Here is a 12,786-nt window from a genome sequence, read left to right on the forward strand (position 1 = left end):
TGGTCCACACAGCCCTTCCCAAATGGCCCCAGCCCATCTTCCCTCCTGGGCCATATTTTTTTTACATTAATGCCTTTTTGGAGATGGTTAGATTGAGGGAACTAAGCATTCCCCATAGGCACTGAAATTCCTGATGAAGACCCTCAATATTTGGTGGCTTTGGGGCACTGGGTCATCGTGTCTGTGCCACCCATGTGCGACCCCCCCAGTCGGGGTGGGAAGGAACAGAGGGACATCGCAGGCTCGTTTAGTGTCAGTGTTTCAAATCAGTACTTTTTATTACAGAGACTCATCAGGTTGCTCACACTGTGGCAAGAATTTAATAATATAAGGCACAGGGAACATTCAGAGGTAAACAAAACAAAACAAAAATAAGATATCTCAGCCTGTGAGACTTAACCACCCCTTCGCTCCTGTCAGGACACCTTCTACAAAGCAAAATCCAAATAACTTCTCCCTTCCCTCCCGCCCATCCTTTAACCCAAAAACTCACAGCAGGAAAAAGCAACCGCGTCGCGCGTGCGCCAAGCACGCCCCTCCGAGCAGAAACGTCCCCTGCGAGCCCAGCACAGCTTCCCTGGGAGAACAGGGCTGGAATTTAAGAGCAACCGAGGCAGAGGTGGGCACCGTGACCTGGGGAGCCAAGGGCTTGGTCTCCGCGACAGCAGAACAGCACCAGCGGGGTCAGCCGCCAGCACCCCGCATCTCCCCTCGCAGCAGAGAGAACACAAGAGCAGGACAGTCACCGAGTCATGGCAAAGCACGGAGCACTTTCAAACCTTTATTTCTTGAGGGGATGTTACAGGATGGGATGACTTTGTTGCATTCATTTTCTTTTTTCTTTCCTTTTTTTTTTTTTTTTTCTCGTGCATTTTCCTGTTTGTTTCTTGTATTAGCCCTTTTTATTTTTATTTTTTAATTCTTTTTTTTTTTTTTTTTGGTGCCCAATGATTGTTAAATTCAAGCCCTGGGAATGATATTAGAAACCAACTCAGAACAAAATCCTGCCTTTCTACGCCTTCCTCACCCCTCTCCATCCCCCCCCTACCACGAGCTGGGTGACCACAACATCACCCGCCCCGAAATCCCCCCTCTGCCTACATCCCGTGTGCTCTGGGGCTCGGGCAGTGAATCAGCTGAGACCTTTTGTGTCCGTGCCGCGTGTCCGAGGACGTGCTGTTAGTAAGGAGATAACAGGAGTCGGTCCGAGGGCGGATCCAGAGCGGGTATTTCATCCAGGAACGGGGTCGGTCAATCATAAAGGCACGTCAAGGGGGGGAGAGAGGGCTGGTGAGAGCAGGTGGAAAGAGCCAGGCGGGTACTCTAGTGGTAACGGGTTAGGCTGTGAAGGGCTGTTACTTCTCTTAGCACCGATACTACATACGTTTAGACCTATATTAGCACCTTGTTCCCGTGGAAAACGAAACGAAACGAAAAGCGGTTCGAAAACCAAAGGAAGTGGGAAGGTTAAAAACGAGACAAAGTTGGCAGCGGGGCAGGAAGCTGGGGGTTTAGATCACAAGATCCTTGTCTATGTCCTCTGTGGAAGGAAAAGAGAGAGACGTGGTCAGGGGACGGGTGCTGCCGGGGTCACTCCCGCATCCCCCTCCCCTGCTCCCCGCCACCCAGGGCCATTGCTGCATGCTTGGGGGGGGAAATTTTGGGGTGTCCCCGGCCCGGGCGGGCGGATACTCACGCTCCTTAATGCCGAAGCAGCTGGCCCACTCCTCCAGGGCGATGTACTTGTCGTTGTCCAGGTCGCAGGCCTCGAAGAAGCGGGTGGTGCAGTGCTCCATGGGGATGAGGGGGGCGCGCAGCGGGGCCAGCTCGGTGTGGGACAGGTACCTGCAGGGGACACCCAGGGTCAGCGCCCCAGCTCTGGTCTGAGCTGCTCTCCCAGTATCCCACCAGTAGCCCAGTAGCCCTCCCAGTATCCACCAGTAGGCATATTGGAGATTAAGGAGTGTCTGTCCTTGCATCAGGCTGTGTTAATCACGAAATAGCCAGGGGCTGGGGGTCCTCCTGGGGGGCTGTGTGCCCCGTCATCACCATACCCACACCCAGCTCTAAGCCAGCAGCTGCTGTTTCAGCTGTTGCAGTTATCCCCGTGGCCTCGGGATGAAGATATTTTAGGGAACTCTCATCTGATGGTAAATCTGAGAAGACACAAACTGCATCCAAGGGCGACGGGAGCAGCCGGGGCTGGGGGACGCCCCTCTTTGTGCACAAGAGCTCAACTCCCATCTCCTGGGCTCCTGCTGCCCCCAAACCACCCTGGTTGTGCCACCTGGGCAGGAAGGGGACCTGGTGGGGCCCCATCCTGCCCTGCCGATGCTCACCCATCAATGGGGTGCTGGTCCAGCTGCCCGAACTGCCAGTGCACGGGGAAGATGTACATGTTGTAGTTCTTCTCGAAGTCACGGGCCAGCAGCTCCACAGTGTGGTCGCCGGCCTCCAGGCGCTTCTCGTTCTCGTGGATCTTCTTCACCTGCCGTGGGAGAGCCGTGTCAGGGGCAGGGGGGCACAAAAGGACCCCGGGGGGCTTCATATGGGGTGCCCACGGGTCACTCTGCAGGGCTGTGAGCAAGAGATCCCCAGGAGCACAGGGGGAACCTGAAGGACCCGGGGCTGGGTTTGGTGTTTGGGAGCCAGAAAGTCTCCGTGCAGGGGTTTTGGTGCACGTGGACGTGCCCTGGAGCTGCCGGGCTCCTGCCCCAAGCCCTCACCTTGAGCTTCTGCTTCTCGGTCAGCAGGTTGTTGTCCTCGTCGCGCTCGTACAGGGTGATCAGCACGTTCTTCAGCCAGTCCCGCATGCGCAGGGGGAACTCGGTCAGCTCCGTGTCCAGGCAGGCGGGGATGACTGCAAGCCAGACACCGCGCTCAGCACCAGCACCCTGCCACCCCGCCTAAACCTCAGCCCGCGGGCAAGGGGAGCCGTGCTCCCCGAAGGGAACGGCCCCACTTACATTTGCAGGGCCCAATGTAGTCCAGGTGCAGCTTGTGCCCCTTCTTGGTTCCCTCCAGGGTGCACTTGGTGGCGAAGAAATGGCAGGAGGAGTCGTAGGTCTTGTTGTCGGTGCCGCAGACCTGCGTGGGACGGGGAGGTGCTGTGTGAAGGGCATGTGAGCCCCGGCAGTGCCCCCAAAAGAGGAGTTTAACTTGTTCCCCAGGGCAAAAAACATCTCCTTGGGCAGAAAACAGCTCCTGCCGCCCTGGCTCTGCCCAGCTCTGGAGCCAGCGGTGTCCCAGCAGGGTCCCTCCCCGTCACCCAGCCCCTGCCCTCACCTTCTCGAAGACTCCGGAGGTGGCCGGGCAGCTGGAGGGGTCCTGGCACACGCACATGGGCGAGTTGTTGTCATCCACCTCGCACACCTTGCCGTGCTTGCAGTGGTGGTTCTGGCAGGGGTCTGGGAGAAAGACAGGGGGCAAGGTCAGGGGGTGCCCCATCCCCTCCTCCCACGAGCTGGCCTCACCACGGGGCTCCCCAGCACAGAGGGAGGCAGAGACAGAGACTGCCCCGAGCATCCCTCCCTGCACGGGGAAGATGTGAGGGTGTCCAGGAGCCCACGTTAGCCCTCGGACTATTCCTGGGCTCCTTTGTGTGGCCACACGTTGCAATAGCTTTGCTGTGCTATGGAGAATTAAGTTCTGGAAGAAATCCTGCACCTCTCTGGCTTTTAAATGTGCATCTCAGTTGGCCCTGTGCTCATCCTGCACCCTTCCCAAAGGAGCCCCACACTGTTTGGGGTGCCCAAAGGTCCCCCACCCATGGAAGGGATGGCGTCTCTGCCTGCCAGAAGGGAAAAGCTGCAGGGCAGGGGAAAAGCGACTCACTCTCTGCGACGATCTCCTCTACATCCTCTGTGGGTTCCTCGAACTCCCCCACCTCCACCTGGACGGGGTTTGCCCCCACAGGCTCCTGCAAAAGAGGACGGTGCGTGTGCGCCGGGGTGCACAGAGCTCAGCCCTGGCAGCCCCAAAGTGCTGCTGCTCCCCCGAGCCCTGGGGATGCTTTGGAAGAGCTGATGGATGAACTTCTTCCAGAGAATAATTGATATTTGGAGGAAGAAACCCAAGAAGCACTGCTGGGTGCCACCACGGGGGCTTCCCAGAGCACCACAATGGGAGGTGTCCGAGCCCGTTGCTCTCCCCAGGGCGGTGGGTGCCACGACGGGGGGATGTTGAGGAGGAGCAGGGCCACCTACCTCTGTGGTGGGGTCCTCGATGACCTCCGTCTCATCGGGCAGGGCCTCCTGCTGCGGGGGAAAAGGACCGTGAGCTGGGAGCCTTGGGGACAACAGCCCCACTGGGGTGACATCCCAGGGCCACCCTTGGGTTTCCTCCCCCCCACTTCCCCATCCCCTGGGGGCCATGCAAGAGGGTGAGGCTGCTTTGTGCTTCCTACAGGGCTCCTGGTTTTATTCATTGGGAAAGAAAACCCCCAGCAGATCCATCGGGTGTTGGATACGTCCCCACGAGGCTCTGCTGGCTCCCCTACTCACCGGAGCTGCCAGGGCTTTGCCTGCCAGGCAGAGAAGGAAGAAAATCCAGGCTCTCATCTTTCAGCAAACCCTGAATAAAGGAGAGGAAGAGGAGGGATGAGGAAGGAGGTCACGCAGCTCCGGGCTGAGCTCACAGTGGCAGTCAGACACGCAGAGAAGGTTTTCTCCATTTCCTGCCTTGTCTGGTCAACGCTGCAGCCCCACATGGTGGCTTTTCTAGCCAAAACCTTAAGCCAAATGTTGTTTCCAAGGCAAATTCTTTTGATTTTGCAACATGGGAAGATGGGGGTGAGAGGCTTTCCAGGATCTATTAGGAAAAGTGCAGTCAGAATGGCAGTTCCCCTGCCCTTCACAGGAGCTGTTTTGGCCAAAAATAAAAGTCATGGTAGAAGCCCCTGATACGAGTCCCAGGTACAGGCAATGAATCTCTCCACCATTTTATTTGTCACTCAGAGGAAAAAATGGAAGTGGAAAAAGGAAAAGAGGGAGAGAAAGACAGGGAGGCTGTCAGCTTGAGAATTAAATCCCTAAGAAAACACAGCCCACGTGGACACACGTCTGTAGGGGTGGCAGGGAGCAGGCTTCCATCTCCGGCACCCCCAGATGTGGGGGTTTCTGATACACTTTTCCCTTTCCTGCTCAGAGCTGAGGGTCCCCAGACAGGCTTGGAGGGCACCTCAGGATCGTATCCTGCTGGGGAATGAGCCCCAAGAGGAGGGGAGGACTTTGCACCCTCTGGATTGGGGCTGTTTCAGGGACGAGCGAGCAGCCCGGCTACCCCAGGCTGCGATGCGAGCCAGGAGGAGAGCTGCAGCTGGTGAAACCACCCCGTGTGCGTGCGTCCCCCCCTGGTTCCTGTTTGGCAGGACAGAGCCCTTCTGTGCCAGGGCAGCGAGGAGCTCAGCTGGGTGCTTAATATGCCAGCGGCATCCCTGCCAGCCGGGGGAGCGGGGCACCAGCTCCCTTCCGCCCTCAGGGAGAGCAAAACTCCCCCCGGCAGAGCTCTGTCCTCCTGCCAAGGCTCCCCCTGCTCCCTTCCGCTCGTCCTCCTCCTCTCCACCTGCAGGGACGGGGACGGGAGGGTGGGTGGCTTCTCTGGGACAGACGGTGCTGGGCAAGGTGCTCCAAGCATCCTTTTGCATCCTCCCCGTGTGGGATGGTCTCTGGGTGTAAAATGTGACAAATGCCACCCTGCTGGGGTATTTAGTACCCAGTTTAGCTATGTTCAGCCAGGCTGAAATCCTCCTTCCAGCCTCGCAGCATCACCCAGACCCGGCTCACCCTGGGATGCACGGGGCTGGTGGGGACGGCTGCTGGGGGGGGATGTGGGGTGTGTGGGGATGGGGGACGGAGCCTGTTTGCTCCCAGTCGGTACACACCATCCCTTCCCCTCGCCTTTCTCTCCTCTGGCAGCTGCTGCGAGCCTCCTGGTGTTTGCCAGGAGCTGCGCTCAGATCACTGGCTCTTCCCTCCTGGTGAGCTGGCTATTTGGGGGCAGGGAGGGGAGGTGGAAAAGTACTGAATCCGGCCATTTCCTCCTTCCCTGCCATCCCCTGCCTTGTAAAGGTTTCTCCTGGGCTTCTCCCAAGGGGCTTGTTTGCCTTGGAAGAGGTTCTGAGGTTCGCTGGTGCTCGGTGGGCAGAAACCCAGCCGGGAGCAGAGGGCAGGGCATGGGCACAGGGAAGGTGGCATTAAGGAGAGCCCAACCCCAGACCAAGGCCCTCTCAGATCATTTCCCCCAAGCCCCAAAATACCTAAGTTTCCAAGTCTGCGTGCAGCGAGCCGGGCTCAGAGAATGCCATGCCAGGAGCCAGCAGACAGCTGGAGCTGCCGGTGTTGTGTTTGGAGGAAGAAGGAGCACGAAAGAGTCTGAGCAAACAAGCCTGCAGCGCCGTCTCATGCCAGAGAGGGGAAAATAAGTTTATTTGAAAAACAACATCCTCCTGGAGGCTGTGCGCAGAGGACATTGCTCTGTCTGTGAGACCCTGGCTGCTTTGCAAGGACACAGCCTTTCCTGAATGTCCGGTGGCCAAAAATCCTGAACTAACAGCTCAGGAGCCCTGCAAGCAGCGTTGCTCCAGCAGAGCAAGTGGCTGCTGCGGGTCTCCCTCCCTGCCATGGTCCTGCCGTCCAAGAGGATGCTACCTGCCAACGGGTACCAGCAGGAGCCAGGGCTTTCTAAGACGCTGGAAGCCGGCACACCCTGGGCACAGAGAACATGCCGGGCAGAAAGCACACGGGGATGTCGGAGGCACACACAGGATAACCTGGCAGCGGTGTTTGCACAGGGATCGGGCTGCTCCCTGGGAGCTGCCACCACGATGAGCTCGAAGCTGTTTGCAGGGGCTGTGGAGCAATAGTCCTGCTCTGGCCGGGCTTCCTGGGGAGAAGCTAAAATTGAGAGAAGCCCCCTCAGCACTTAAAGGCTGCCCCCGGCTCGCCCCAGGACAGTGGATGTGCAGCCCGGCCAACACTTGACCCCACTTGCATCCTAAGTGGGGACTTCAGCTCCCACTGGCTGTGTAAACACGGTCTAGTGGCTCTTCCAAATCCCTCTCGATGGGTCCCTTTGGTCCCTTTTGTCCCCTCCAGCCCAGCCCGGGTGCCTTGGTGGGTGGAGGCGGGCGAGGGCCGGGCAGCGCAGCCTCTGGAGGAGGCTCCTTGGAGGGAGCAGCGTGGCCCATGTGGCACTGGCCCTAGCCAGGGTTGCATAAGCCCCACGGATGCCACGTTAGCGTGGGGAGGAGCCTCTCCTGGCCCCTCTGCCAGCTCCTCCCCGAGGCTGCTGCGATGCACAGGACAACCCCGGCAGCCTCTGCTGCTGCCTGGCCCCCTACCTCCAGCACCCCGGGCAGGAACGGGCAATGGAAGGGCAAAAAAACCCTCACGCCTCGCTGGCAGGGTGGTGACAAAGTGTGGCCACCGCAGGGACACGAGGTGAGGGCTGTGAGCCCACCACCCAGCCCTGGGCTCGCTGTGCGAGCAGGACCCTCTGAGCTTTACCTCGCCAACCGATTTTGGTTGGAAATCTGGTCTGAAAGATGAGTTGTGTGTGCCAGAACCCGGAAAGCTCCCCGCAGCTCCCTGCCTGCATGGCACTGCAGCCTGTCAGAGGTCCCAGGGGACCCCCTGCCACCTACAGGGTCCCCCTGCGCTCACATCAAGTGTTTGGGGTCACAGAGCACCCTGTCAGCCCATGGACCTGGCAAAGAGCGACTTGAGCTGCTGTGATGGCACTTACACATGCACCAGGTCTTTACAGAACTCACTAACAAAGTGGTGAGAGCCCTCGGACTGGTGGAGCTGGGCGCTGGCTTGAAGCTCTCCCAGTTTGCCCAGTCTCCAAACTGCACCCAGAATGGGAAGCAGTTCAAGCAGTGCCAGAAGTGCATGGATGAGAGCGGGCTGCAAGCACGGGGAGACCCTGCAAACTGCAGCCAGAAGGGAAAATGATAACGCATTTTGCTGCCCTGCCTGTGCTGCTGCTTTTGTTCCCTCTGCCAAAAGGATTTGGGATGCTCGTGTGCCAGCTGCAAGCGGGTCCCTCGGGCTCCCGGGGCAGCCCGAAAGCTGATCTCCCACCGAGGCACGGCTCCACAGAGCGGAGAGCAAAAAAAAAAAATCCTTCTGCTAAATGCACTGCAGAAATGCAAACCATCTTCAAAGCATTCCCAGCGCTCGCCCCGCCACAGCCGCTCCAGCGATAACAGCCCCGACATCCATCCGAGCAGAGGACCCAGAGAGGGTTTCCATGGGAGCCGACATTCCAGCGGGGCTGAGTCATGGAAGCCGTAATGGGGAAGGAGGGGCTTGCAAAAAAGTTTGAAAAAGTTTATTTCTGCTCTTCCCCCCCTCCCGTCAACACCCGCATCCCTGCTCCTGCCTATGTGGCAGACAATAGCCTGGCTTGAACAGCTGCGCGGGGCGCGACAGCCTTTTATTTCCACTTAAAAACCTCCCTGGTCCGCCCTCCCAAGCTGCTGTGATTTATTTTTGTCCCTGGGGTGGGGAAGAAGAATTTTTGGGCTCTTGCACGGTGGCGTTGATGGAGCACCCGGAGTGCTGGCGACCTCCCCGGTGCCCCCGAATTCCCTCCGATGTGAAAGGGGAGCCTCGGGGGGAGCCGAGCCCTCTCCCTGCGAGGTTTCCTTCCCTCGGCTGGACAGCAGAGCAGAGATTTCTTCCAGGGGGGACACAAAGAGCAGGGTTTGGCTGCCTGCACGTCACCAAGGCCAGCTGCTGCCTTTAAAGGAAGCGAGCCCTCGGCTCCTCTGCCTGGCTCCGGAGCCCTGTCCGACTGATCCCAAGTTATTGCACTTAAAAAAAAAATAAAAAGAGCCAAAAAAAGAGCTTTGTTCCTCCTCTCCTGTCTCTCTGCCTCCACCAGCCATCAGCTGGAGTTGAGCAAACCAGGGAGCGGGACCTGAAATGGGTTCGGTCTGCCTGGAACAAAAAGCCGAGTGTCTTTTTTTTTTTTTTCTCTTTTCGCAGGAAAAATGAGAGCGGCTGCGCTGAGATAAAGCTGACAACCCTTTTGTTCTTCCCCTAGGTATTCTGGTGAGTAAAACGTCACCTGCCAGCACACCCCGGGCTGTGCACGGTGGGGACGGGTTTGTGACCAGATCTGGTTTGCCCTGCAGGATGCGCCAGGACCTCGGTTTAGCGCATCTCCCTAAGGAAACAACCCCAAAAGCCGGAGGGGAAAAAGGGAAAAGGGAGAAAAATTGAAGCTTTACAGCCAGGTGACCCCAAAGCGTTAAAGCTGGCGATGTGGCGGTGAAATACAGTAACAGGTTAGGAGCTGGGAAGCTGCAAAGAGGAGCGAGAGAAGGAGGCAGGGAGGGTCCCCGGAGGCTCCGAGCGGGGTGGGGGGCACGGGGCGAGCAGTGCTGGGGTGGGAGGGCTGCAGGGCTGGGGTCCCTGCGAGGATCCCCATGAGCAGGAGCTGCAGCAGCACGAAGGAGACCGAGAAGGGCTCCGGCCATACCTCGCAGTCCTGGCAGCAGGGCTGAGGAAACTTCAGGCGCTGGGGAGGGCTGGAGGAATCTGCGGGTTTTAGAAGGAGGCAGCAGGAAGGCGAAGGGTGGGCTGGGTTTCCTGCTGCCTCTCCTCCTCCTCCTCCTCCTCCTCCTCGCTATCTTTCCAAATCAGTCTCTTCCTCTGCCTCTCTCCCTGGTGGGCTGTCCCCACCCGCCTCCCGGCTCTGCGCCCAAAATACAGGCAGGGACACAGCCCTGGTGCCGAGGGCAGACCAGAGGAATCAAGCGGGGCTGCCGTCAAAGGGGTCCTGCAGGGATTGGGACCCCCCCCCGACCTCTCCCCTGCACTGCTGCAATGAGATTTTTGGGGCTCTGGCTCTGGCACCGGAGGGCGGGGAGGACAACCACGTCCCTCCTTGGTTTGTGCAGCTCCTGGCACCACGGCCTGCTGCAGTTAAACCCTTCAATGCTGTCGTTTTGCTACGGTTTGCTCCCCGAGCTGGTGTTTTCCACCCTCAGGAGGACGCAGAGGAAGGGAGAAGAGATTTTGCTCCCCTCTCCTAACGCTGCTGCCCTCTGGGGCTGCCCTGCGGGATGGGAGAGGAAAGAATGATCCCCGTTTTCCAGAGTGCGGAGAGGGATGACGTCTGAAATAGCTCCCGGTGGGCAGGGAAGAGCTTGGCTTGGAGGAAAACTCCTCAGCACTCTGCCGTGGTTATCATCCAGCAGATCTGAGCAAATCCCATGTCCTGGAAATGTGCTGGTTGAACCCGCTGCTCCCCACGGATAGCACCTCGCATTTTGACCTTGCAGGCTATAACCCAGCTGGAGCAGCCGCCCGGCCGGAGGCAGCCAAGCAGCAAAGCCAGCTGGAGGTGGCTTCCCCCGTCTGCTCCCCACGGTGCTCAGGATGAGCCCCCAAAATCAAAAGCAGCAGCCAAAAGGCAAGGCTGTCAAATTGCTGGAATCGGGGACCCCCCCAGGTGGGTTGGTGACCTGCCACCATGGTGAGCTGGGGTGGCCCTGTGACCATGTCACACAGCCTGGGGAGGTGCGGGAGCTCTCCAGGGGCAGCTGGAAGGACAGAGACTTAGGGACAAGTAGTCTGGGCACCAGCAGGGTGAAGGACACCCCTAATAAAATGCAACATCGTGTTTTGTCTCGGCTGCCTGGGTCCATTCCTCGTGATTACACACTGCCTTTGAGAGGGACCGAGGCACAGAGCTGGTGCCTGGCTCTTCCCACCGATGGTGCCAGCAGGGGACCTGCCAGGCTGTGCCGGCTCCTTGCTCTGTAGGGTGCCTTCACGACTTAAAACCTCTTCAGCACGCCCCTCCTCTGGCCTCACGGCACTTCTGCTGCACGTGCGAGAAGCAGATGTAAGCATAAACATCCTTATGGCCAAAGAGAAACAAAAAAATAAACAAAAGCAAAAGGGAAAGGGGAGGGGAAAGAAAGAGAGAGTGGAGGGGCCGTGTCACCACCGCCACTTCCCAGAGAGGCAGCGGATATCTGCAGTCGGGCTGCCCAGGAAGCCGGCGGGGAAGGACACAAGAAGCCTGCTTTATTTGGCTGCACACCATCCAAAAACCTTTCCCGAGTGCTATGTGGATGTTGCTGTCCCCACAGAGCCACCCCAAAAGGTCCCAGTACGACCACCTCGGTGCGTGCTGAGGACAGCGTGGTGATGCTGCCAAACACCTCGTGTCCACGTGCCAACAACCACTCGTGGCATCTGGAGCATCTCCTCTGAGTGTCCACAGCTCCCCTGCGTAGCCCAGAGCCCCTTTCCTAGGTGCTGTTCGGCTCCAGAGGCCACACATCCCCCCCACAGCCCCAGCTCCATGTGCTGGATCCACACCCCGGGGAGGCGCACGCTCTCTGCGCTGGATTAGTCACGGCTCGCATTGAGATTGTGCAGCTGTTTCTGCGAAGAGGGGAAAAAAAAAAAAAAGAGAGACATCTGGAAAAAATTTTAAGGGAGGGAAAAAAAAAAAAGAGAAAAGAAACCACGTCTTTTCTAACTGACAACGTGGCAATTGCTCAGTGCGCGGAGCTGCAGCCCGAAGCTAAGCCCTCTCCTAATGGCTCAGACAAACGGCAGTGCCAGGAGGATAATTACAACAGGGATTTCTTTACATACGTGGCGGCTTAAAGCCTGCTGTTGGGTGAGAGCGGCAAGCAGCCTGCTGCAGGGGTGCAGCCACATCTGGAGATGCCCCGGTGCTGGTGGGGGGGGGTCCTGGTGTCCCCCTGCCCGCTGGGGGTCCCTGGGTGGGGAAGGGGCCCCCAGACACATCGCACCCGGGGCCAGATCCTGCATGAGGACACGCTGCTGGCAGGCTCTGCGGTGTCACCGAGGGCTGGAGGGGGAGTGTGGGGAGGGGGAAGCAAGGGCTGCAGCGCCTGGCCTGCTCGTCAGTCTCAGAGGCTTTAGGCAGCTCCAGAAATGACGGAGAGCTCGCAATAAAAGAGTCCTGGAGAGCCCTCTCCACGCTCACAAGGCTTAGCAGGGCTGTCAAAGAGAGATTTGGATGTCGGTGTGCCAGGGGAAAACACAGACCTCACACATGCTAGAGGGGCATCTTTTGCCTTCTGAAGCTCAGGAACTGGGCAGGCGATGGTCCAAGGGGGTCTCATCAGCCCCGGGACCCCTCACAGCACTGGCAGGGCTTTGCAACAAGCGCCCACCTCTCGATCCAGCTCGGGTGCATCAGGCACTGCTGTGCCCAGGTCCCTGCCACTCACTGCCCGCTCAGGTGGCCACCCAAAATCTGCCTTTGGAGGCAGCAAACAGGGCCAGACCCCCGGGGCTTGAGCTCAGTTTGCGGCGAGGCCAAGAGGTTTGCAAGGCTGAGGTTTGAACTCGAGCTAACCCCGGTGCAAAATCCAACTTCATCCTGCTGTAAGCCCAGCTGGGCAGACCTGGGCTCACACCCTGAAGAAAACCCTGGGGCTCCCCAAAAGGGGAACAATTTTGCTCTAAGGGAAGGAGAGAAACGTGGAGGTGATACAAGCAGGGAATAATAGCCCTGCTGTCTCCCACTCACAAATCAGTCGCTGCAAGGAGCCTTTCCTTCGCTCTGCCCCGGCAGGGATCCTCTCGGGAGTGTTTTTGGAGAGGAGGATGTTCCTGCATGAATTGCCGATGAACCCTACAGCAAAACAATGAACCCAAAGTGCACATAAATAAACAGGATGCCCTGGAAGCGCTGCGGGAATGTCATTTACTGAGTGGTCATTGAGGGGTGTGCGGCCGAGCTCCTGGCACACCGCGGCGGCACGGGGAGGGGACACGGCCGGGG

The 12,786-nt window shown here is 58.5% G+C and overlaps 1 protein-coding gene and 1 long non-coding RNA gene across 4 annotated transcripts; one reads left to right on the plus strand and one right to left on the minus strand.

Annotated features, from left to right (window-relative positions):
• Positions 1-919: 919 nt before the first annotated feature.
• Positions 920-9,638, minus strand: SPARC (secreted protein acidic and cysteine rich). Of its 3 annotated transcripts, none has more exons than XM_068697883.1 (10): positions 9,490-9,629; positions 4,503-4,572; positions 4,206-4,253; positions 3,835-3,919; positions 3,286-3,407; positions 2,967-3,087; positions 2,727-2,860; positions 2,340-2,488; positions 1,697-1,845; positions 920-1,540 (listed from the first exon to the last, which is right to left on the minus strand). In XM_068697883.1, exons 2-10 carry the CDS (start codon positions 4,557-4,559, stop codon positions 1,512-1,514), a joined length of 894 nt encoding a protein of 297 aa, XP_068553984.1. In that variant the 5' UTR covers positions 4,560-4,572; positions 9,490-9,629; the 3' UTR covers positions 920-1,511. The 3 variants fall into 3 exon arrangements, 2 of the variants coding, with proteins under 2 accessions (XP_068553984.1, XP_068553983.1); XM_068697882.1 differs by having other exon boundaries at positions 4,206-4,256; positions 9,490-9,627; XR_011101300.1 differs by lacking the exon at positions 920-1,540 and having other exon boundaries at positions 1,757-1,983; positions 2,271-2,488; positions 4,206-4,256; positions 9,490-9,638.
• LOC137864088 (uncharacterized) lies at positions 8,325-10,640 on the plus strand. Its single transcript, XR_011101301.1, has 2 exons — positions 8,325-9,295; positions 10,001-10,640. It is a non-coding gene; the product is annotated as an uncharacterized lncRNA (long non-coding RNA).
• Positions 10,641-12,786: the final 2,146 nt, after the last annotated feature.

The sequence above is a fragment of the Anas acuta genome, chromosome 14, assembly GCF_963932015.1.
Source record: "Anas acuta chromosome 14, bAnaAcu1.1, whole genome shotgun sequence".
Lineage (NCBI taxonomy): Eukaryota > Metazoa > Chordata > Aves > Anseriformes > Anatidae > Anas > Anas acuta.

Excerpts from the sequence above, each read along its gene's own strand:
- SPARC (XM_068697882.1), bottom strand. The coding sequence starts at position 4,559 with ATGAGAGCCTGGATTTTCTTCCTTCTCTGCCTGGCAGGCAAAGCCCTG. Across the intron at positions 3,920-4,205 it reads TCGAGGACCCCACCACAGAG|GAGCCTGTGGGGGCAAACCC; the intron begins GTAGGTGGCCCT and ends CCTCTTTTGCAG. Across the intron at positions 1,541-1,696 it reads CTGCTTCGGCATTAAGGAGC|AGGACATAGACAAGGATCTT; the intron begins GTGAGTATCCGC and ends TTCCTTCCACAG.